Source organism: Rhynchophorus ferrugineus, unplaced genomic scaffold, assembly GCF_030347505.1.
Source record: "Rhynchophorus ferrugineus isolate W39M unplaced genomic scaffold, kcgeb_rfMv2 rfM2, whole genome shotgun sequence".
Taxonomy (NCBI): Eukaryota; Metazoa; Arthropoda; class Insecta; order Coleoptera; family Curculionidae; genus Rhynchophorus; species Rhynchophorus ferrugineus.
In genome coordinates, this window is record NW_027472581.1 from 6140874 (window position 1) to 6166087 (window position 25214).

General features: G+C 32.4%; 2 protein-coding genes across 11 annotated transcripts in view; one reads left to right on the plus strand and one right to left on the minus strand.

Annotated features, from left to right (window-relative positions):
* Eip93F (Ecdysone-induced protein 93F) overlaps nt 1-25214 on the minus strand; it is a 414251-nt gene that overhangs the window by 211638 nt on the left and 177399 nt on the right. The window lies entirely within an intron of this gene.
* LOC143191941 (uncharacterized) lies at nt 18888-22631 on the plus strand. Its single transcript, XM_076397381.1, has 3 exons — nt 18888-19302; nt 19405-19528; nt 22574-22631. Exons 1-3 carry the CDS (start codon nt 18888-18890, stop codon nt 22629-22631), a joined length of 597 nt encoding a protein of 198 aa, XP_076253496.1.

Consider the following 25214-nt stretch of genomic DNA (forward strand, 5'->3'; position numbering starts at 1 on the left):
AAAAGCAGTGAGTAGTTTCTTCAATATAAACATTATTTAATACAACTACTTCAAAGAAAACTGTTAGTCTCTAGGAAGGCAGCCATAACTAATAAATGATAATAACAACACACAAATGGCGTAAAGATAATCCACGAAGCGGCTTAATGGAACTTACTTTTAAAATAATAACGTTTTATTAAGTTTTGTTAGTCATAATATTTATTAATAATTCTAATATTATTGTTCATGATGGAGACAGGCATGTTTTATTCCTGGAGTTGAGCTAGTGGTTGGTCACTTTATAAATATATATTAACAGTTTGTGTTTTATGTAATTTATTTTTTAAGAAGTAAGATACATTAAAGAAAGTAGCATTGTCTACAAGAATACCTTCCGTTTGGTTAACCTATATGAGCTAGACAGCAGAAGAAATTGACAAATGGTGGAACTGCGAATGTGAGTTCGATAAATTAAAAATTAAGAGTGACCTAATGAAACTTCTTTTTTGTGGACAATGGCTTAAAGCTGACAATTTGACCCGGAGTTATAAGAAGTGATAACTAAAGATGACTAAGTATAAGATAAATGTAGGAAATAGTATTGTAGAGTATGAAAGTTGTGTGTGCATACATATGTGTGTAACTGTTCAGAATATACATGAGCATTAGGTTAGAACTCATGAAGATAGTCTTAATAAAAACTGTTCTGCTGATATGGCAAATGCGTTAGAGATAATGCTGTATTGAAATATTATTTTATGAAGAAATTATATATAGGCAGTAATAAAAAAAAGAAATATATAGTGATATCAAGGACAGGATCGAAGGAATCAAAAACTAAACGTAAAAAGGTAAATATCATGCTCTCTAATTAAACTAAAATACATTAACGTACTATATACAATGGATAATTCGGCGGATTAGATCTCCAGAGGATACCGCTACATAAAAAGTGCCTATAACTCAGCCTCATAGGTGGTGTGGAAGAGTTCAATGTAAATATAATAAAACAACTCTAATCTACAAACTGTTCTGACTGTTTAATTAACTGCAGTTTAGATTCATGAATAATATATGCATTAGATGCACTATAATATTAAAATAAATAATATTTTATAACTTTATTTTTGTTTCAGTATGTTATTTACGTTATTATTTTCTGGCAGAGTCAAAATAAACCAAAACTTTCGATACCGTTGTATTATACATTTTGATGACGTACATTAGCTGTTGTATCGGAAGGACTATAGTTAGAATGCATTCCGTTTTAATCGACAGCTTGTTGCCATAGTAGTAGACGCCACTAATATCATAAAATCTTGTTATCTGGTTGTTCTGAAATACCACATTCTTCAAATTATTTTGGCGTTTTTTTTTTGAAACTAACATGAAATCAGATCTAAACGAAAATTGATCGAATAAGACAGATAAGTAATAGGATTTAGAACTTTACAAAAATTGTTCTCAAAATGTTGAAAATGTCTGAATTTTTACCAAGTAAATCGTATTTTCGGGTAGTTTTACTTACTTGAAGATCACCGAATGCTATGTGAAGCTTTTGGTAACCATGCTCCATCAATTTCAACATATGACTATTGGTTTCGAGTTCTAGTTCTAGGCAAAAAATGCGAAGACGTGGATTTGAATGCATTACTTGATGATGACCCGAGAAAAATACAACAAGATTGCATAATTGTATGGAGTAACATTTGAACTATTTCCAGTTATTTCAAAAAAATGTCAATAATCCCAAAGCTTGGACATATTGTGCCGTATGAATTCAAGTCAAGAGGCATTAGAAGACGTTTGGTTATATATGAAATACTGCTTCAACGGCAAAGTCGTAAAAGTTTTTTCCATAGTATTATGATGGAAAATGGATCCACTAGGATAATTCAAGGCGAAAAAATCATACCATCTATTCATAGCAGAGCCACTCTCTTTTGGAACTAAGATCTCTATACATATATATCATGGAAGCTTGGCTTACCTTTCCACCTATATTCGAACAAAACTATAAAATATAACGTATTTTCTCCTTGTTAGCGTCCATCTTTGACGTCAGTTTGAACTACGAAATATATAGAAATAGATGTGACCTAGAGGGCCATAGGTTTAAAAGCAGGAACAATTTATATATTTCTTTTCTTTACAATCTGAAAATTAGGGCCTTAAGTATTGATTTTCAGGATGCGAAGATAATAAAACGAATTATCCAAAGGATTCTGCTCTAGTGCAGAGATTGTTTTTGAAAGTAAACAACAATAAATGAATCTCTTGTGAGCTCCTACATCATGGGCAGGAAGGTAGATTTCACCTTAGTTTTCACACCAGATGATTATGAATCGAAATTTGTAAAAGCATTGTTTAACCAAGATGTAATTATTTATATTTAGAATAAGCACATTAATCCCTAGGACACTCTGGTGTCCGTAACATTGTCCACAATATTATAATATAGACTGCAAAACAGTCACAAATATTTTATAATGTTATACTGTACAATTTATTTACAGGAAATTATTTACTGTACAAAGTTAAAATGAACTAAATCTTCAAAATATCGTTATAATTAAGACTTAAAATTCTTTGTTTCTAAAATATGGACAAACAAACGGTTGATGTCTAAATTGGCGAGCCCACGATATGTTTCATTTACTCTCTAAATATTTATAGTTGGAAACTTCCGACCAATTGAGAACGTTTCGAACGGCTACACAATTATAGACCAGGAAATCTACGGCAGAACGTAATTAAAACCTTAGAATAAATTAGCCATTCTTTTGTGAGAAAATTCCTTTTCCTTTTACTTGTCTCAAAATTGTATATTATACTCATAAATTATTTATATTAGTCGAAAATATATCAGACTGTATTGTAATGTTCATATAAAAGAAAAGAGTGTGTTACATGTATTTGTTTACAATTTTTGTATCAAATTTAACCCTTTAGGAAATTTTTAGCCTTTATTCAACATTAGATAACATATAAATGTCTAGGTTTCTGTGTAGGTATTATAAGTTTATATAAAAAGTTGTTTTTGTATAGATATACTATTGCACGGATTTCCAATGATTTTCTGCAACTTATTAGGTCATCGGCTCAACCGATATTCTCTTATGTCTTTCGTATTAGACGGTTGCCTTTAATCTTTTTTAACTTGTTTAAAACTTGTGAACTTTCTTAAAAACGATTAATTGTATACAATATTCTGAGCAAAGGTAGTGTAGTAATGGTAGTAGTGCTTATGTGTTGGTTGTTGTTCTTGTAGATTAAAAAATAAACAGGATTGCACAGGAAAAAAAAACGAAAAATGTTAAACCTATAAAAAATATATAAAAATAAAAGGAAGTAATCAGAATTGTAAAATATAATTATTATTATCAGTAAATTCAAATATTGTATATTTAATTATGTTTTGGTCGAGAGCTTCTTTAGCAGGTTTTACAGTTTTTTAATTTATAATACTTACGGCAATAACAACGTACAATTGGAAAATACGTTTTCAGTTGTCAGATTAGATATTGTTTGTATGTATTTTAGAAGTGATTTATGCTGCGTACAGACCGGGCCAACGAAGGACAACAAATGAGATTCGGCGTTGGATACCAAACATTCGTTGGCCTCCGATAAAATGTTCATATTCTATTTTTTGTTAGGAATAAACCTTCGTTGGCCATTGTCAAACCGTCCAAATAGAATTAGAAATATCCCAAGACGCCTATTTGTTGGTTTTCGTTGGCCCGATCTGTACGCAAAATTATATAAATGTTTACTAGTTTTTAAATAAAATGTATTTTTTTAATTGTATTTTTTAATTTCCCCTTGTAGTAAATAAACGCTTTTAGCATGCCCTCGGCTGGTTTAATGAACATACCTTGGCGATAATTTTATTCATGGGAGATATCACTCTGTGCTGATATAATATTTTATTGTTCTAACAATGTAAACAAAGACAGTAACTCTAGACCTACTTCGATCAACTTGGGCGTACGAAAAAAAAAACAGGTAACGTAAAATCATAAACAACCAAACGTAAATCCAAGCGGCGCATTTCAGCCATCTAACCTTCTTTGTAAATATTTTTTGTTGCGTTCTCGACTGGTATGGAATTTACGATCTAAATTTATTATAAAAATTCAGAAACCGGTGAACTAGATTCGAACGAACGTCATCGCCGTCAAACGGAACGGCTTCGGTCGAGCGTTTTCTACGTTTTTCCGAGATTGGCGCGAATAAAAATGGGGTAGCATCGTCGCTCGTCTACAGGCGACTTTTATTTAGACCGTACCGTTTTCGAGAAGTCGCTTGTTTTAAGGAAAGTTGAAATTTTAGAGAAAGCGATCGCCTGAAATCGTCGGTTCCGATACGTTACGAGGCTGTCGGCGAAATTTCTACACGATCACGAATTCGCGCTTTACGAAATTCGATGGAAAATCTCGCTCTCGCAGATTTTTAACACTTTCCGCCGTTCTCGGATCACGGCCGTCAATTTTCCGCGCGATCTACCGTTTTTACGTCTCGTTATGTCGGTTTTATTTTCTAGGCAATTGTTTGCTGATGTTAAAATGTAATCCAGGATATTTCTACTATTCATTTTTTACTGAAAGCTGAATTACTCGCACACCATAGCTTGATGCTGAGTTTCCAGATACTGCCCCAGGAAAATTAACCATCAGGTTCGGTATGCTAAGTTTACACGTGGTGAAATGAGCATAAAAGACGGTGAACGCAGTGGACGCCCAAAAGAGGTTGTTACCGACGAAAACATTTAAAAAATCCACAAAATGATTTTGAATGACCGTAAATTAAAATTAAATGAAATATCAGACACTCTAAAGATTTGAACTGAACGTGTACATCATATTATTCACGAATATTTGGGTATGACAAAGTTCTATGCAAAGTGGGTGCCGTATGAGCTCACTTTTGACCAAAAACCACGACGAGTTGATGTTTCGGAGTAGCGTTGAGATGATCAAACGTAATAAACCAGAGTTTTTGCGTCGATATGTGATAATGGATGAAACTTGGCTCCATCATTTCACTCTGAAGTCTAATTGACAGTTATCTGAGCTGGAAAGGTTATGGTATCTGTATTTTGGGATGCGCAAAATACGCGAATAATTTTCATTGACTACTTTGAAAAAGGAAGGACCATCAACAGCGACTATACTATACCGTTTTCGGACCGTTTGAAGGACGAAATCGCCGAAAAACGGGCGCGTTTGAAGAAAAAGAAAGAGCTGCTTCACCAAGACTATGCACGGTGTTACAAGTCAGTGAAAACGATGTCAAAAGTCCATGAACTGGGCTTCGAATTGCTTCCACACAACAACAATATATAGATTTCTTTTTAAATATCTTAAATTAGTTCTTGTTAAACAGACAGCTTAGGGTTCACGATTAATAATTAAACATTAAACTATTTCGGCTACAGTTCTCTAAGATACCACCTTAGGATTATTTCTGTATCAACAACAACAGGAAGAGTACTTGAAAACTCTTCTTGACACATTTGTTTTGGAAAAATATATATATCTGCCGAAAGCTGTAGAAAAAGAACAACTGACATTCAAGAAGATGACTCAAGTGAACAAATGGACTAGATACTGGAAAATACAGCTTGATAGCTCCAAAAATGTCCATATCAATTTTGCGTTGCGGCGAAAGAACGAAAACCTAATTGTAGAACTTGACAGATGATACAGTATGATGATGAGTTACGTACTAAACAGCTATAGCGCATTTTGATTTCTTTTTTTTTTAAATTAATATAGCATTGCTCGATGGGTACAGGGTTTCAAAATAAGGAGAAGTGTGTGATGTAGCGTGAACATAATCCAATTGCAGGTAAATCAACATCGTATTTCAACACAATGTGAAACTTTTTTCCACCGTTTCGAAAACATCATTAGATAAATTAAGGATAATCAAATCTGGATATACAGATGGTGTTTCCAACATACAATTGCCAGCTTGCAATATCTACAACAATTAGAGATGAAATGTGAAGACATCTTTTGCAAGATCATATAACCACAATTAATCACAATAAAAAAAAACAAGCGGAATGTTAAGAATAGAAACGATATATTGGCATACCAGGTATGTATCACACTGGCTAAAATACAAAACTGCTGTCAGACAACGAGAAAAAATGTACAGTTTTAAATTCTGCGTAGCATCTAGTCCGTATACGGCGTGTTAATGGCACGAGTTTACCTAGAATTCTTGTCGTTACTGAAAATGTTTAAATCGTGGTCGAACTGTTCATTTTTTTTTCTAACCCGTCAATTTGTGCTATTATTGCAGTACTTTTAAGGTTATCGAACTGTTAACAGACGATTCTGATAAAAAGCAGCCGGTCTATCAATTAATTAAATAAATCTAAAAGGTTACCATCGAAACTGGTACTACCTGGTCTCGGCTAGCTGGATCTGATTTGTATATAGAATGTTGATAACAGCTTTAAAAAATATATTGCGATTTTGCGTCCATAGAAGGTATTATCACTTGTCACTCGGGCCGTATGGCAAAAAACGGTAAAATAGAGAGGCAATGTTTGGTGAATAGTAGAGGTGTTTTAGGACATTATAGAAAATCAAACCAACAAACTTAATTATTTTACTAAAATGTGTACGTAATTAAACTCGCAATTGAAATTATACGTACATTAAAGTGTTTTTTTAATCATAAATTAAACATATTTTCGATATATTTTGGTATATAATAAATATGCTTCTTTAAGTAAAATGTGTTGGATATCTTCTAAATTTTACTCTAAAGTATATATATGGCAAGAAAGTATGTAGTATTCTACCTTAAGCTTCTTACCATAATTCTTCATTATTTTCTACTATTTAATATTTAATTATTAACTATTTTAATCTAATCTATATTCCGCGCCATCTTGTTTATGTGACGTCTAGCTCAGTTTTACTTTAGCCATCGTGTTGTGAGATCCAAATTTCATTACGGATAATTATACGCCACAATAACGAGCAGAAACATTGACAATACTTATTGAAAATAATCGTTTCATTATTGGATTTGGGTTTATATGCAAATTTTCTACAGTATGGTACGACAGCAGACAGGCCTCATTCTGGAAGAAAGCGGACGTCTCGTAATAATTGAGAATGTGGCTGGCTGTGGTGCGCGATAGTGTTGCAGAGTATCCAGAAACATCTATTCGGTGACGTGATTCTCAGTTAAACATTTCTGCACGCAGTTTAAGGCGAATTTTGAAAACTGACTTAAAAATGTTCCCGTACAAAATTCAATTAGTCCAAAAATTGCTACCGAGAGATCCTGATCAATGAGTTGAGTACAGTAATACAATCCTAAGGCTGTTTGGTGAAATTGAAGATTTTTTGTCTAAATTAATAATGAGAGATGAATCCCGTTTTCTTCTCAGTGGCCACGTCAATAAACAGAACAGTCGGTTCTTGGGGAACACAGAATCCTTAATTAATTCATGAAACATTATGATTTATAAGATAATGTAAATGAGCCACAAACGATTCAACATCTTAAAGACAATATTCTTCATAAAATTGAAGTAATTAAGCCTCAGATGTTGCAGACAAAAAATATAAAGACCAAATAAACTTTTTATGAAAACCAAAGTTACTTATCTTTTCTTTGAGCAAAGTTATAGGCAATGAAAATGGTAGCGGAAATTTTACCCAACGTTGTATATCTTTTTATTTTGTATCTGTATAGTACGTAACTTTGCAGATTTCGTCTTAAAACTTGCAATAAGGTCCCTGTCATGCGATAATCACAGCAACTTGGAAGCAATACAGCTACAGGACAATACGCAGGAAATCAGAAGATTGAATCGAACCAAACCATATAAACTTGTATAGTGTAAAAGTGTTAGTTTTAGCTATAGTTAAAATATTCTAATTAAAATTTATTTTAAATTTTACTGATGTATTTTCCCGCAATTGTTTTGATTGTGTACTGCACGTACGTGTGCAAGTACAACAAAACAACAGTATTATATTAATATGTAAATTGTAATTTATAATTATGCTAACCATACCTAATGCAACAAATGTTATTTTGTGTCCTTTTTATTAATGGTTTTCAAGAAATTATACATCAAGAATCTCACACTAATCACAAAAGAAAGAAATATTATTCCAACGCATCAATTGGGTTTCCTTAAAATACACGGAAAAATAGAGTAAGTTTGGTACAGTCTGCATTTCTCTACTACTACTACTACTACTACTACTACTACTACTACTACTACTACTGGTGTTCTGCAGGGCAATGTGCTTGGATCATTGTTGTATGGCTACATATACTGGTGATACCACATCCAATAGTAGATACAAAGAATCTCCACGTTTATTCCAACAAAATCCATTTGTAGTTGAAAATAAGGCGTATGAAGGCGGACGGGACAAAATCTGCGTGACGTTCGCCCTTTTTTAATTAATCTCTTAGAACGTCAATAATCTGCCAGTGGGCAAGAACTATTATTATATGATTTCTTTTATATAATATAACCATACTGATATGTAGAAGATCACTTCAGTAAGATCTGCTCTACAACTTATAATATAAATCTTATTCCAGATACTACTCTAACTTATTTTAATGTCTGTTTGTTAGAGATTATTAAATCTCATTCTGTGTCTATTAATCAGTTCGTATAGTAGTTTGCGTTTGAGCCTACGCACTTCACTGTAATCGCGCACATTTAACTATTAGGCGAGTGCATTGGGATGCACTAATAGTCTCTTAGAGTACTGAGAGTAGTATTGACTTATATAGCAAAATCTTGTTATCTAATGATAATTTAGATTATCAGCCAATACATTTGACATTCACCTTGAATAGACATACTTGTTCTCCGGTACATCCGGCTTAAACTGAACTACACGTATTGGCCCATAGAGTAGAAATTCAAATTATCTTTAAATAATAATATGGTATTGGTGTATAAGTTAATTATTATGCCTATATGGACGTATGATATCAAATTGTGAGGTACTACTAGCAAATCCAACAAAGCTATATTTCAGAAATTCCAAAATAAATTGCTAAAAGTCATTGTTGTACCATATTATGCCAGAACAACGAGTGTGGGCGATGTCAGTGGAGTGCGCAGGTTAAAACGTTTACTGCCATGCTATCTGGTTAATAGACCCATATAATAGTTTTTAAAATAACAGAGAATAGTAATTAAATTAAGTATAAACTAGTTTGTGAATTTGTACAGAAGGTCACTTACTGAAGCGATCTTCTCCATATCATTGTACAACATAAATCTCATCAAATACTTATTGCCTATTGGGCAGATTGTAAAGAAGAGAATAATAAAAAAGAACTTAAATTCTTGCCTGATGGACAATTACAAGCATAAAGTTAGAACTACTTTAGCAGGATTCGCACCGGCGACTATCGCAACAGAGGACCGTCCTTATAGTTTATTTTGCGCAAAGCAAATAGACAATATACTTGTATTTTTTTACTTAGCATGTATTCTCTTCTACATCTTCAACAAGCCGAACTAAATTATATCTTACGACGGAATATTGAATCCAAATGCAATCATATTTGGGTAAGGTATCAATTCGAGTATCTTAAAAAAAAACAACCGCATTTCACATTCTATAAAAAGTTGAGGTTATAACCAGTACACAAAAAATCGAAATAAAGCCGAAAGAAACCGTCAGTAAGCCACAGTGAATAGAAGCAGGACCGTAAAAACAAGTCGCTAACTTGTTCTTGCCGTGAATTAACAGAAATATGCCGCAAAACTATTTGCGTACAAGCGAACGCGAACCATAGACGACAGACGCTTCAACCACATAATAAATATTAATATTGCATATACCTCAAGGCGTTACGAACCAACAACAGATGCCGTTGGTGTACTCCACGCTGCCACGACTATAAAAACAGTCGGCCAACTCTCTATTTCCTGCTTTCATTCATGCTCTTAGCAAAGATATCGCTATTACAACTTTGCCAGACAAAGAGATGGAATTGAGATTTACTTACGCTTTGTATGGGGTAAATAGTTAATGAATGGGTTTAGTATTTTACTGTAATATTGTGTCTACAAAATATTAACAGTATTGTTCCCATGAAATTTACGTTTTACATAATTTAATATTCTTACTAAATCAGTAGTAGGTCAGATTTTTTTATTTATTATTTTGTTACTAGTCGTTGCGGAATAATCTACAACTTGTTTAAACTTAAAAACAACTTAAATCCAAGTATATCTAGGGGAACCCATCGGTCCTATCTCTAGTCCCTGGTGCAATAATATTTATGTATTAACACTGCTGTTTTTATACTAAAGGCATCTCTCTACACTACACAACACAACTTCGAATGTTCTGTAATATTAATGTAATATGTTCTGTACGTCAGTTCAGGAAAATTTATTTTGAATTTATATTACTTTTCGCAGAACATATAAGTTTCAATTGCTTGTATAATAACAATTTATTATGTAATGATAAATGTGATTTTCTTTCAATTAACATATCATTAAAAAAAAAATTTTTTTTTGTAAATTCCAACCTGCTTTTATGTGTCTATTGATGAATGCTTACAACTAAATGTGAAAATGTAACATCTCAATGTAAATAACACTAACAACCTAACTACCAATTCTATCACTTCGTTATTTCTTTATATAAACAGTTTTCCATTTAGTATTCTTCTTTTGTCGGTTGGCCAACCCAGCGTTAACTGTTAGACAGCCTTAGCAGATGATGAATCAATACTTTCCAGATGTTTATATGCGATATAAATGATCTAAAAGCAGGGGAAATGCCTACAGGACGATTTTTCGTTGAAAATGCAGTTTTTACAATATACAATGACCATCCCGAGCGTCACAACCCATAGGTTAATCTAGGGGAGTCATTCATATCGATGACAAAACGAAACCTTCATAGACAAATGCCTTTTAAATGTGAAAGAAATAATCAGAATAACAGGTCAATTGCATAATAAAACAATTTTTTTTTGGCAAAATTAGTTTTTTTATTCAATATAATTCCCTTCAAGGGTGATGCACTGATTATAGCGACCCTACAACTTTTCGATACCATTTTGTAGTACGATTTGTCCTTTGTTTCAAAATAGGCCTCAGTTTCGGCGATAACCTCTTCATTCGACGAAAATCTCTTCCCAACGAACATTCTTTTGAGATCTGAGAACAGGAAATAGTCACTGGGGGCCAGATCTGGAGAATACGATGGATGAGGAAGCAATTTTTCATCGTTTTAACTGAATTATGAAACTTATTTTTTTATTTTAACACTGAATTGTGACACGGTGCATTATCTTGGTGAAGCAGCACTTTCTTTTTCTTCAAATGCGGCCGTTTTTCGGCGATTTTGTCCTTCGAACGGTCCAATAACGCTACGTAATAGGCGCTGTTGATGGTCCTTCCTTTTTCAAGGTTGTCAATGAAAATTATTCCATGCGCATCCCAAAATACAGACGCCATAACCTTGCCAGCCAACTGTTACGTTTTCCCACGTTTTGTTCATCGTGTGCAGTCCACTCGGATGACTGTCGATTGCACATTGTCACATATCGACACAAAAACTCGCGTTTATTATGCTTGATCATCTTCAAACACTGCTCCGAATCATCAACTCGTCGTTGTTTTTAGCCAAAAATGAGCTTGCGCGGCACCCACTTTGCACAGAGCTTTCTCATACCGAAATATTCGTGAATGATATGATGTACGTTCAGTTGGTGCATTTTGAGTGTCTGCTATTTCATTCAATTTCAATTAACGGTCATTAAAAATCATTTTGTGGATTTTTTAATGTTTTCATCGGTAACATCCTCTTTTGGGCGTCCACTGCGTTAACCGTATTCGGTGCTCATTTCACCACAAAAACCACCACACATAAATATATCAAAATGTAACAGCTAGTGACGGAAGTATTTTTTATAATAAACTAGCTGATATTCGTCCTCTTCGCTGAACAAAATTCTTAATATAAAGCAGTAATAAAGATAGGTTAAACATTTTATTGTACTAATTTCGTGTAATATAGCTGATGCCTGTTTGGCTGGGTGTAACATAAATACAGTATGTATTAATTTAGTCGCACATCATCGTCACTAATTCGATTTAAACGAATTAAAAAACATCAATCTGTCAATGTTTGTTAACTATCTTCTCTGTCAATAATTTCTGTTATGACATTTAAATCTAAATAATTTTTGGGAGTTTTTCAAATTTGTTTTTCTATACACTTTTTCTTGACAATAACGAATACAACAAAAAAAGAATTATCCAATTAGGTGCAGTGATACTGAAGTCATACGAGTACATATATTTCGGCAATTCATCTTTATTTATATAGTTAATTTCAATACGATTAAAAAAAATATTACTTGTCAAATCGCTACGAATTAATTCCATTATTATCTTTAAATTATTTAAATACAATATATATTAAATCTGATATTATATATTTTAGAATGATATATTTTGGTATTATTATTATTCACAGTACGCAACAGTTCTAATTTGATATACTCATTAATATAACTTTTTAATATTTATAATCATTGTTAATTTGAATGAGATTATCAGTTTCTGCGATTTTGAATGCCTTTTAATAGGCTTAACCGCTTGGTTTATAAATAAATACCTCCTATAATAAGCTGCTCATTGTTCAGGCTGTTTTCAAATAAGTAAAATAGAATGTCGGTTCTTAACTGGTATCCTGTCATTGAGTTATCTAGATCAAAAATCGACAAACGCTAGTTCAGTACGAATGCACAATTAGCATTATTCGAAACGCATAATAACCGCTTTAAGTTAGCCTACACCTTAATTTCCAAATAGATCGAGGTTATACTAACGGTTGCTAAATCATTATCACACCAAATCCGATAAAAACAATTAATATATTATAGTTGTTGGACTAATCGATCTTTCGATTGGCAGATAAATGTTCTTTAACGAGGATACGACAGCTCCATTAGCATTTTACTGCGTTTTTATTTAAATATTGCATTAATGGGGATACAAGGTATATATAACATAAATATGCAGTTCTCTTGTGTCTTGAAGGAAGAACATAAAACGTCAATTGAAAAGTTCCCAACCTACCATCGTAAAACACATTTTCTTTAGTTGTTGATATATTTAAAGTGATACAGTCAATTTACGGTCATTCAAAATCAATTTGTGGATTTTTTAAATGTTTTCGTCGGTAACAAATTTTTTTGGGCGTCCACTGCGTTCACCGTCTTCGGTGCTCATTTCACCACGTCTAAACTTAGCATACCGATCCTTGATGGTTGATTTTCCTGGGGCTGAGACCGGAAACTCGGCATCAAGGAAAGTTTTTGCTTCAACTGTATTTTTCCCTTCACAAGACAATATTTTATCAACACGCCAAATTTCTTTTTATCCATTTTATTCACAATATCAAAAGTTGCTCCACTCAAAATGCTATAATTTCACAAACTAATGATCCTACAGCTGTCAGCCCGCGGACTTTTCAATTTATATATTTATATAATAAAACCAGTTCACAAATTTCGCCTCAAATTTTGGTAGTAACTCCTGCTCTACATCTTAAGCCTTCAATTCTCGTCTGGTGTCCTCTTTCTGCTAATATATAGTCTATGACTTATTGTTCATTTATGCTTTTTTTCTTCACTTGCATATGGATGGATTATTAATGATCAAATAATTCCCGTTCTATCCATCCAAGAATTTCTTTGTTAGTGTCATCTTCTCACAACTTCTATGTATTTTCTGATAATTGTATTACGTGCACCTACCAGATACTCTCAGAAATTTTATTCTTATATATTTATTTTTATGTTTTACCAATAGGATTAGGTATATATATATTATATATATATATATATATATATATATATATATATATATATATATATATATATATATATATATATATATATATATGTATATAGTCCGTATATACATATTTAGTAACGTTCGGTAATCTGATCTACCATGGATCTTTTGTCAGGCTTATTTCTAAAAAAATAAATTACATAAAATGCAATTTAATATTTCATATATATTTACCGAGTAACAATTTAAAATAGTTTATTCTTTAACATGATTTCCTCGAAACTTATTTTATGCACTCTAAGCCATTCCTTAATTGCAACTTTGTTGATGTACGTTTTGGGATTTTCCCCACCAGTATACTATATATATGGTGCATAGTACATGCAATAACTACAACAATAACAATAACTACAATAATAACTGATGGTTCCTTCAAGTTCTTTAAAAGCTGATTTTCAAACTGCTGCAAAAACAAGTTATGTTATATATATATATATATATATATATATATATATATTAAGGTGTTTCAACCAAATTCGTTTGTTTTAATTTATAGTTTTAATCAAAAATTCGGAGTATAATCAAGAAATCAAAAGAAAAAACTAATATTTAGATAGCATCTCATCATAAGTCTCCTTTTCCGATTCCGATTATTAAAGAAAACATTAAATATTCTCTTACTACAAATTAATTTGCACATTAAAATTTACCTAGTTCAATTTATGATTTCATCCGGAAGTGGCCTAGTTAGTGTTGAAATAACATACCAGATGGGACCGTCCGGTGTGGTTCTTGCATGAAAACGACTTATATCCGCACGGCAAAAAGGCACTTTGAATGTGCGTCGTTTTGTTTCGAACATCATTAACAAACGCTTAAATAATCATCGAATGTTACTATGTCGATTAAGCTCGAAACAACGTTATATGTAGCACTTTTTATCCGAAGAGATTTGGTTTGGTAATCATGCGGTAACAGTTAGGTTAACCTTAATCTATACAGGTGATAAGATGTTTTTAAACAATCCGGTCATTTGCGGTCTTAAAGTTTATTGATTCCATTACTACGATTACTATATATAATTAATTCAGAACAGTAGTGACACGTGTGTTAATATGTGTCTGTCTAAAGTTGTAAGTTCGTTTTACAGTCAGACAATATCATCCTTCTCATTGTATTCTATTTAAAAAAAGATAGAATGCTGTTAGAGAAGTTCGATCACGTAACCGAAAGAGCCTGCAAACGTTCTCCGTTTGTCAAATGTCTGCAAAATACTTCAAAATATTATAATTACGGGGTATAAACCGGCAAACGCTGTTTTAACGCTTTGTTTTAATAAATTACAAATCGCCATAATTTTTATTGAAAATATTTTTTGCGCGTTGCAGATGCACTGAAAATTAGTACCGGTATGGCCACTAAAATATCTCAAAAACAATATAACCTTGAATTCACCAAATAGAAACCGTGTTTATGCGAAATAGGTGACGAATCAAGATCAGCTAGTTGTTAGCTGTATCAGAGATGAAATACACGAAATGTAAAAAAACAGCAAGCGGTTTTTTCAATCGAAACATAATTTAATAAAATTATTTCAGAGAAAATTGTTAGTCTGGAAGGTATCCATAAAAAGCCGAAACATATACAGCTATTAGAGGGATGTAGAACATCCCTTCATACACTTGTTGGGTAACACAGGATTTAAGTGGTTAAAGATAACCAACAAAGGGGTTTAATGGAACTTCCATAGATTGATTTTAGAAACACATAACAAAATCAATGAAGAATTATTATATCAATTTATATATTTAAATGAGACTTACATATTTCAGAAGGCTACATTGGGTTGCTCATGGCAAGATGATAATAAATATAATCTAAAGAGAACAAAAAAGTTGATGGAAAAATGTAAACTTTGGAATAACTATCGACTAGGTCTTGTGAGTTATAAGATTTATTAATAATTAATTAATAAGAAAACAAGAATGCTTTTATTCCTGATGCAGAGTTAGTATTTTCCTCTAAGTCCACGGGTGACTAACATGGAGAAATGAAACATAACTTGTTTTTGCAGCAGTTTGAAAATCAGCTTTTAAAGAACTTGGAGGAACCATCAGTTATTATTGTAGTTATTGTTATTGTTGTAGTTATTGCATGTACAATGCACCATATCTACCATATATATAGTTTACTGGTGGGGAAAATCCCAAAACGTACATCAACAAAGCTGCAATTAAGGAATGGCTTAGAGTACATAAAATAAGTTTCGAACTATTTTAAATTGTTACTCGTTAAATATATATGAAATATTAAATTGCATTTTATGTAATTTATTTTTTAGAAATAAGCCTGACAAAAGGTGACATGGTAGATCAGATTACTGAACGTTATGGCCACAGACTATTATGTCTTCCTCCCTATCACTCCATATTTAATCCAATTGAGTTGATATGGGGTATTTCAATAGACATTCAGGTCGAGAAATGGAAATAGGCATTGTTGAAAATAAACCTTTGGATTTGTGAGCTCGATCAGACACATTGAAGAAGAAATTGTCAAAAGGAAGAATCTTGAGCAAGTTTTTGAAAGATTGAAAATAAACAGCTTAGTTAGTAACTTAACTAGTGTTTCTGAAAGTTATAGTGGTTGAATAAAACTTAATGAATGTTGGTTTATGATTCAATGCTGACAATTACCAAGACAGGCTGATGAAAGAGGAAACAACTAAAAGTCTAAAAGTATACAATTAATATACTTTAATTGTAGGAAATTGTATTATAGAGTGTGAAAGCTTTATGAGCATGTATGTTATTGTTCAGAATATACATGAAGATTTGGTTAAGATGTACGAGGAGAGAAATAATACTAACTATTTGAGAATGCATTGATTAAATGTAGTTTTGTCAGGAAAGATATGTATACAGGTAGTAACAGGACAAACTAAAGATAAATATAGTAATATCATAATAACTTTACAAGGATACAAATCGAAATCATCGAAAGAAACCTACTTAAAAAAACGCGCAGAGAACCCTACCAATATGTGTGGAAAAATGTTAGATGTATATATAAAAAAAAAACACTCTAACTTATAAATAATTGTGGCTGTATAATTAATTGTAGTTTTAAATTCTTCGATAATATATGCATTAGATGTCCTATAATGTTAAAATAAATTATAATACATAACATTTTTGTTTCATTATTTTATTTATATTAAAATTTTATTATACGTCAGAGCCAAAACGTACTAAACCTCAGAGATGCTGCGGCAATATTGCGACGTTTTGACAGGTCTCCCGTGTCACCACTATTTTCAATAGACTATATATGATAATAGATGTTTATTGCAGATCCGTTTTTCGATTATAAAAATCTATATATTAATCGGCTAAGCGAAAATTTTGCTTCTTTTTTTGAAGAAAGGCATGAAATTTGGCACGGTTAAAGCTTATATGGAAGAAGAATTTGTGCGCCTAACATTTTTGTGTAATATGTGCTGCAAATGAATAAACTACCTTAAACAAACAGGAATAGATGTCAGAGCGAATATTTTAGACTCTGGTCCACGAGCTGTCATCTCCAACTCGTAGATTATAGGTTGTTTCTGTTGTCGACCATGGACACGTAATCTTATATATAAAAATGAATCGCAAAATATGTTCCTAAGCGCATAACTCAACAACGCCTGGACCAATTTGGCCAAATCTTTTTTTAAAATGTTCGTTGAAGTTCAGGGATGGTTTTTACGGCGAGAAAAATTAGAATTATTGCTGGAAAAACCCTAAAAATAGCCCTTTTTGTTTGAATTTGTTTCGTGTATCAGTTGACAATTCATCTGTCATCTGTCAAAAGTCATCTGTAACAGACAACTTTTTTTTTTAAATTTGATATGACTTGAACTCAAATCCTTTTAATCCGTACGAATTGTTTTATTTATTTAAAATTTTTTATTTGTTTAAAATTTAATTCAAATTTTAAATAAATAAAACAATTCGTACGGCTTAAAAGGATTTGAGTTCAAGTCATATCAAATTTAAAAAAAAAAGTTGTCTGTTACAGATGACTTTTGACAGATGACAGATGAATTGTCAAGTGATACACGAAACAAATTCGTATATCGTGTTTTGTGCAGAGTGTTTAGTTAGTTAGTGTTTGTTTAGTTCGTGATTAGTGAAAAAATAATTTATATTTGATATGCCTCCTATAAGACGAAGCAATTTAGGTAGAAGAACCAGAAATGCTATAAACCAAGCTAATTACCGATCTAATCGTACTGCACAAGAACGTGACGACGGAAATGAACGTGAAAGAATTCGGATATCACAAACGCGTGAAGCGCGAGCGCGACATTCAACTAATAATCGCGCAAGTTTGAATCCAGCTGCTTTCAGTTACGATGTGTCAATTGACTACAGTAACTACCAATGTGTTGTTATTGGTTCTATGAACTTGGTTTGCTCACACTGTAAGGCATTAAAATACAAAAACGAAGCCAATGGATTGTGTTGCGCAAATGGTAAAGTGAAATTGATACAATTGGATCCACCACCAGAACCATTGTACTCATTGGTTTCAGGAATAGGAACAGATTCTATACACTTTTTGACACATATCCAACAATATAACAATTGCTTTCAAATTACTTCATTTGGGGCAACAAATGCAGTTCGGGAAAATTTTATGCAACTTTCAAGGTATGTATTATAGCAGTTACTCATAATTATTTTAGCGAACAAAATTTTCTGTCACCAAAGTTAAGATGTGTTACTAATCTTCAATTTCTTAATAATTACGAAATATATCACTTAGTCATCATATTATATGGTGATTCAGTTTCAGTGACACTTTTATTATATTTTATATTTGATAGATATTAGTTAAAACTAAATATATACTTTTTAAGATCAAATATTATTTAAGTTTGATCATTGACAATCCATTAATTTATACCACACCATAATATTTTTTTTATTTACAGATACAAGGGCAAATATATCACAGAGCAGGTTCACTGTTACCAGTGTCAGATAGCGACAACAAATTCCTGCAAATTTATTTTATGGGCAATTCACCACAAGAAATTGATCTGCGTTGTGCACATAACAATTTAGTAAAAAGGTCTATTGTAGAACAATTACAAACTTTATTTCATCAACACAATCAATTGATTATATTGTTTAAAACTGCCCTGGATCTGATGCCATCCGATAATCACAAAATTGTAATCAGAGCTGATAAAACACCTGCAGGTCAACATACAAGACGTTTTAATGCACCAACTATTGATGAAGTTGCTATCGTTGTAGTTGGAGAAAACTTGGAATCCCGTGATATTGTTTTACATCGTCGGAATTTTCAATTACAACCTATAAAGGAAACACACCGCTCATATGATGCACTGCAATATCCCATTATATTTTGGCAAGGTGAAGATGGCTACGATTTATCAATAAAAATGATAAATCCCATTACAGGTAACTAAAATATTAGTTTAGCTATGGCGATAATATCTCAGTCACTATATTATGTATTTTAATTTTATATTTGAATGTTATTAAAACAAAATCTGTTTACAGGTTCTGAAACCAACAAAAAAGTCAGTTCAATGAACTATTATTCATACCGCCTAATGATTCGGGAAAATGCAGATAATCACATATTGAAATGTCGGCGATTATATCACAAATATGTTGATGACATGTATGTTAAAATTGAAACGGAGAGATTAACATTCATCAGGTTGAATCAAACCAAACTCCGATCTGAAGAGTATATTCACCTTCGAGATGCGATTAATACTGATGGAAATGCACAGAATGTCGGTCGGATGACTATTCTTCCAGCAACATACATCGGAAGCCCTCGGCATATGCACGAATATGCTCAAGATGCCATGTCGTATGTTCGTCATTATGGTACAGCAGATTTGTTCATCACATTTATATGCAATCCGCAATGGATAGAAACTAAGCAGGAGTTATTACCTGGGAAATCATCCATTGATCGTCATGATATTACAGCCAGAGTCTTTAGACAAAAGTTGAAATCTTTAATGAATTTCATTGTAAAACATAATGTGTTTGGTGAGACACGCTGCTGGATGTATTCTGTGGAGTGGCAGAAACGAGGATTGCCACATGCACACATTTTGATTTGGTTGGTTGAAAAGATAAGGCCAAATGAAGTTGATGCAGTGATATCAGCTGAAATCCCTAATGTACAAGTAGATCCTGGATTGCATGAGGTAGTTATCAAAAACATGATACATGGTCCCTGTGGAACTCTTAATCAAAATTCACCGTGTATGATGGATGGTAAATGTTCAAAACGATATCCACGGACATTAATATCGGAAACAATTACTGGTAATGACGGTTATCCATTGTATCGTCGCAGATCGACAGCAGACAATGGAAAATCAACAATTGTCAAATTAAATTAACAAGATATTGAAATAGATAATCGTTGGATTGTTCCATATTCACCCATTTTATCAAAGACATTCAAAGCACACATCAACGTTGAATCTTGCCATTCAGTGAAATCGATTAAATACATTTGCAAATATGTAACCAAAGGGAGTGATATGGCTGTGATTGGAATTGGTGCAGAGAATTCTAATGATGAAGTTACCCAATACCAAATGGGCCGCTATGTCAGTAGTAATGAAGCAGTTTGGCGAATATTTTCTTTTCCTATTCATGAGAGACACCCTTCTGTTGTTCACTTAGCTGTGCATTTAGAAAATGGACAAAGAGTGTATTTTACAGCACAGAACGCAGTACAAAGAGCTGCTCAGCCACCATCTACTACATTAACCAGTTTTTTTGAGACATGCCAAAACGATGATTTCGCACAAACATTGCTATATTCTGAAATGCCAAAATATTATACCTGGAATCAATCCTCAAGGAGATTTATACGACGGAAACAAGGAAAACCAGTTCCAGGATATACAGATGTATATTCCACCGATGCGATTGGCCGGATTTATTCAGTACATCCAAGCAATGATGAATGTTTTTATTTACGACTGCTATTAGTCAATGTACGTGGCCCAACATCATTCCAACAGTTACGAACTGTTGATGGTGAATTGTGTGGATCCTACAGAGAAGCCTGTCAACGTTTGCAATTGCTTGAAAATGACGCTCATTGGGATCAAACTCTCAATGATGCTGTAATATCATCACACACTCATCAAATACGAACATTGTTTTCTATAATCATATCTACATGCTTCCCATCAAACCCAATTGATTTGTGGATGAAGTACAAAGATTATATGTGTGATGATATTTTGTATCAAATACGGAATAGAATGGGAAATCCAAATATACAAATCAGTGAAGAAATTTACAATGAAGCATTGATTTCAATTGAGGACATGTGCTTGATAATGTCAAACAAACTATTAATTCAATTAGGCCTGACCGCGCCCAATCGTCCAATGCATGACGCTTTTAACCAAGAGTTGCATCGAGAAAGACTGTATGATCTCAACGCTTTGAAAGAATAAATTCAAACAAATCTTCCACTGTTAAATGAACAACAGAAGTATGTATTTGAAACTCTTATGAAAGTAACAAATGATGAAACTGGAGGGATTTATTTCTTAGATGCACCTGGTGGTACAGGAAAAACTTTTTTGATTTCATTAATATTAGCAACAATTCGCTCACAAAATAAAATTGCACTTGCACTCGCTTCGTCGGGAATCGCAGCAACTTTGCTTGAAGGTGGTCGAACAGCCCATTCAGCACTAAAATTGCCATTAAATATGCAAAGCAATGAAACTCCAACCTGCAACGTTTCGAAGAACTCTGCAATGGCAAAGGTTTTGCAGCACTGTAAATTGATTGTTTGGGATGAATGCACGATGGCACATAAAAAATCTTTGGAGGCTTTAGACAGAACCTTAAAAGATCTACGTAGCAATAATAACCGATTTGGTGGTGCAATGATTTTATTAGCAGGAGATTTTCGTCAAACATTGCCAGTGATTCCACGATCAACGCCAGCTGATGAACTCAATGCATGTCTAAAGTCCTCCAATTTGTGGAAACATGTTAAAGTACTTCATTTAAGCAAGAATATGCGTGTCGAGTTGCAAAATGACCAATCTGGAAACATATTCTCTAAACAACTCATTGACATTGGTAATGGCAAATTTCCTATAGACATGTTGACGGCTTGCTTTTGCTATGACTATAAACAAGTCCCAGGGGCAATCATTAAGTGTTCGTGGTATTAATCTAGAAAACCCATGTTTCTCACATGGTCAATTGTATGTTGCCTGTTCCCGTGTTGGAAAACCATCAGATTTGTTTATCTATGCGCCAGGTAATCAAACAAAAACCATCGTATACCACAAAGCAATATAATGATAATAATAATAATAATTATGATTCACATGATTAACAATAAAGCGATTACTTACTTTTCAATCCTTATATATGTTTTATTTAATTATTTTTTATTCACAACGCCCTATCACCAGGGTGATGGTTCTGTTCAGGAGAATTTTTTAAAATACGTAGGCACAAAAACTGCCACATTACAAATCTTTTTGACAGGACGAAGTCTGTCGGGTCAGCTAGTTATTATATAATATTAATAGTATTATTTAAAAATTTGTATCACCTTCGGTTATTTCCATATTTTTTATAGATACCATCCAAGTTTAGATACAAAATGATTAGAAATAGTACGGTTACATATAGTAATATTATACATTTTTTGTAGAACAGAACAAATCAATGTGTTTGCTTTATCGGAAAGTATATACAGCAGCGACGAATAAACCGACATATATGAAAATTTCATCTCAACATATATTAACAAAATTCGAGAATAATAAAAATCGTCTGCCCTGTTTGTATTATTATTGTAAGATTTTTTGTGTAAATTTTATTGGTATTAACTAATTATTATCATATTATCTCATTTATTGGTTAGTTGTTAGTTCCCATATAGATAACAGCAGATAAACGAAAGCCATAGAAAAAATTAAAAATGAGCTATCTGTAAGGGCGATATTGAGAATGGACTAAAAAGAATATGGATAAAAATGGGGCTATATGAATACTTTAATGATTAATGTAATATGGTAGTGAGTATATGATATTTTGCTCTTTGAACTTTGCATTAATTATCTTGATTATTAACTTTATGTTAAGTTTTAAAAGATAAATAGTTAATTTTGTGATTGTACTATTCCTTTAATAATACATTCTAAAATCAATTTCAAAATTATTTTATTGATATATTCTTTGATTTTATATACAAGCATGTATTATTTCATTTATAATATCATACTTATGTTTATAACATAAATAAAGAAAGATTAAGTATAGTTATATCACTTACAGTTGTTGCTTTGAAGTTGTTGCAGTTCTGAAAATAATCTTAATTAAGTCTAGTGGCGTAGTAATTTATACTTATTAATACTTCATTATTGAAACTTGAATCAACGTCAACGCCTTATTCTTTTCTTCATTAATTCTCAAGACATATGCAGTTCGAATTATATCGTGAAGAAGAACCTTTACATTCGTTATAAAGGGAATTTAATATATATTATTACTAAATATTTAATATATATTGAATCATATTTTGGTGTTAATGATAAAAATTCTGTATGGAAATATAACAGTCTTCGGCTAAACAATAAAACAGCTATTCTCTAATGGATTAATGAGTGTATTATTATCATAATTTTTTAGGTCACGATTCCCAATCATCTTTTCAATTTTCGAATTTTCAATTGTATACCATTTCAAAGGACATAATATTCCGTCCTTGCAACATTGTTTATACAATTCTACATTATTTATCTATACGTGTGTTATAAACATTATAATTGCAAATACTTTTACCCCAAAACAAGCTGTAATCTTTATTTGATATTCATAAAATTGTTATACGTTATATAGGAATATTTAAAGCACCCATCTTAAATATGTTCTTAGTCACACTGTTGATAGATCCGTATAATTTTGAATAATACTAATCTTTACAACATAAGTGTCTATTCGTTTTTTTTTGCTATTTTACAAAATTTTATTAAGTTAGGTTCTTTGAATCAGTTGAGGTCTTCAATCCTCTATCAAATTATGGTAAGGAAAGGTAACTGTTCATGGAACAATTTATATAGCACATTCTTAAACGTTATTCCATTATATTAGAAGGTTATTTTGAACACAGGTTTAATGAAAATATTACTTATGATGATGCATGTTTAAGCGAATCCCATTTTCAGCGTTTGTTTGCTTGCTCTCGTTCCAAAATCGACTATAAAACAGTTGTTAGTCAAAATAAGCTCGGGGCTTAGGTTCCACATAGTAAAAAATTTAATGAATTAAATTTCCATTCGTGAACTTCCGGTGAAATGGCACAAAGTTGAGCTGCTTTGTAACCCGTGAACATGGGTAATGAAAAAAAGAAGAATATAGAAAACGAAAACTTGAATATACCATGGAAATTTAGGTAAAATCAGTGCTATTCAGAAGACCATCAAAAGAAAACAGTCGGACGAAGGTATAGGTACTGCCCACAAATAATTTTACTACAACTATAGACTGTTCAGATGGGATAACGATCACTTGTATCCCTTTGGTTTTTTCTTTAGGAGGAAGGTTTTATATCATGTAAGTAATACTGAGTAGGAGACCTAAATCTGAGAACCCGTACTGGTTCCCTCTCATAGGGGAATACTTGGAAACGAAAGAGCCGATTTTTTAATGGGCAGAAAAGAGGACTTGATCAGTTAAAATGTGCTGTATTGCAAAGAGGATGCCAAAAAGTATACTAAAGGCCTTTATAGGCAGTTGGATTAACTGAATTGGTAATTTTTTTTGAACAACAGCAAACTATTACAGGTTAAGACTCTTATCAGCATCCCATCATTGATAATATCAGTAGGTTCAGATTGAGTATCTTTACTCGACTGAGTATAGGGCACTGCAAACTCACTCATGAACATTTGCTGAAAGGACAAAAACCCCCCCATGTGTGGCTATTGTCAAACACACCTATTTAGACTGTCGGAAGCATGAAACCCTGAGCCGGCAGCTCAAGATGCCAAAAATCATTGGAACAATTAACCCAACTGGAGGAAATGGACCTGCTGATTGAATATTTCACAGCCGCGAAACTGCTCCAAAATTTATAGTGTTCTCTGAGGGACTAGCTATTTTATTCATGTCTTTTTACGCTTAAAATTATGCATGTGCTGTCTACATCTGTTACTTTACACTTATTTTATATTTATACCATATTTTATAAAATATTATTTTCTTTTTACAATTAATGTTCTACTGTGTAATGTACTGTATTTAGATTAAGTTTGTATAAAGAGTTTTATGTCAAATATCATACTCTAATC

Coding starts and splice junctions, on each gene's coding strand:
- LOC143191941 (XM_076397381.1), top strand. CDS start 18,888: ATGGGCAATTCACCACAAGAAATTGATCTGCGTTGTGCACATAACAAT. Junction 19,303..19,404: donor AATGATAAATCCCATTACAG/GTAACTAAAATA, acceptor ATCTGTTTACAG/GTTCTGAAACCAACAAAAAA. Junction 19,529..22,573: donor CACAAATATGTTGATGACAT/GTATGTTAAAAT, acceptor CATTTTTTGTAG/AACAGAACAAATCAATGTGT.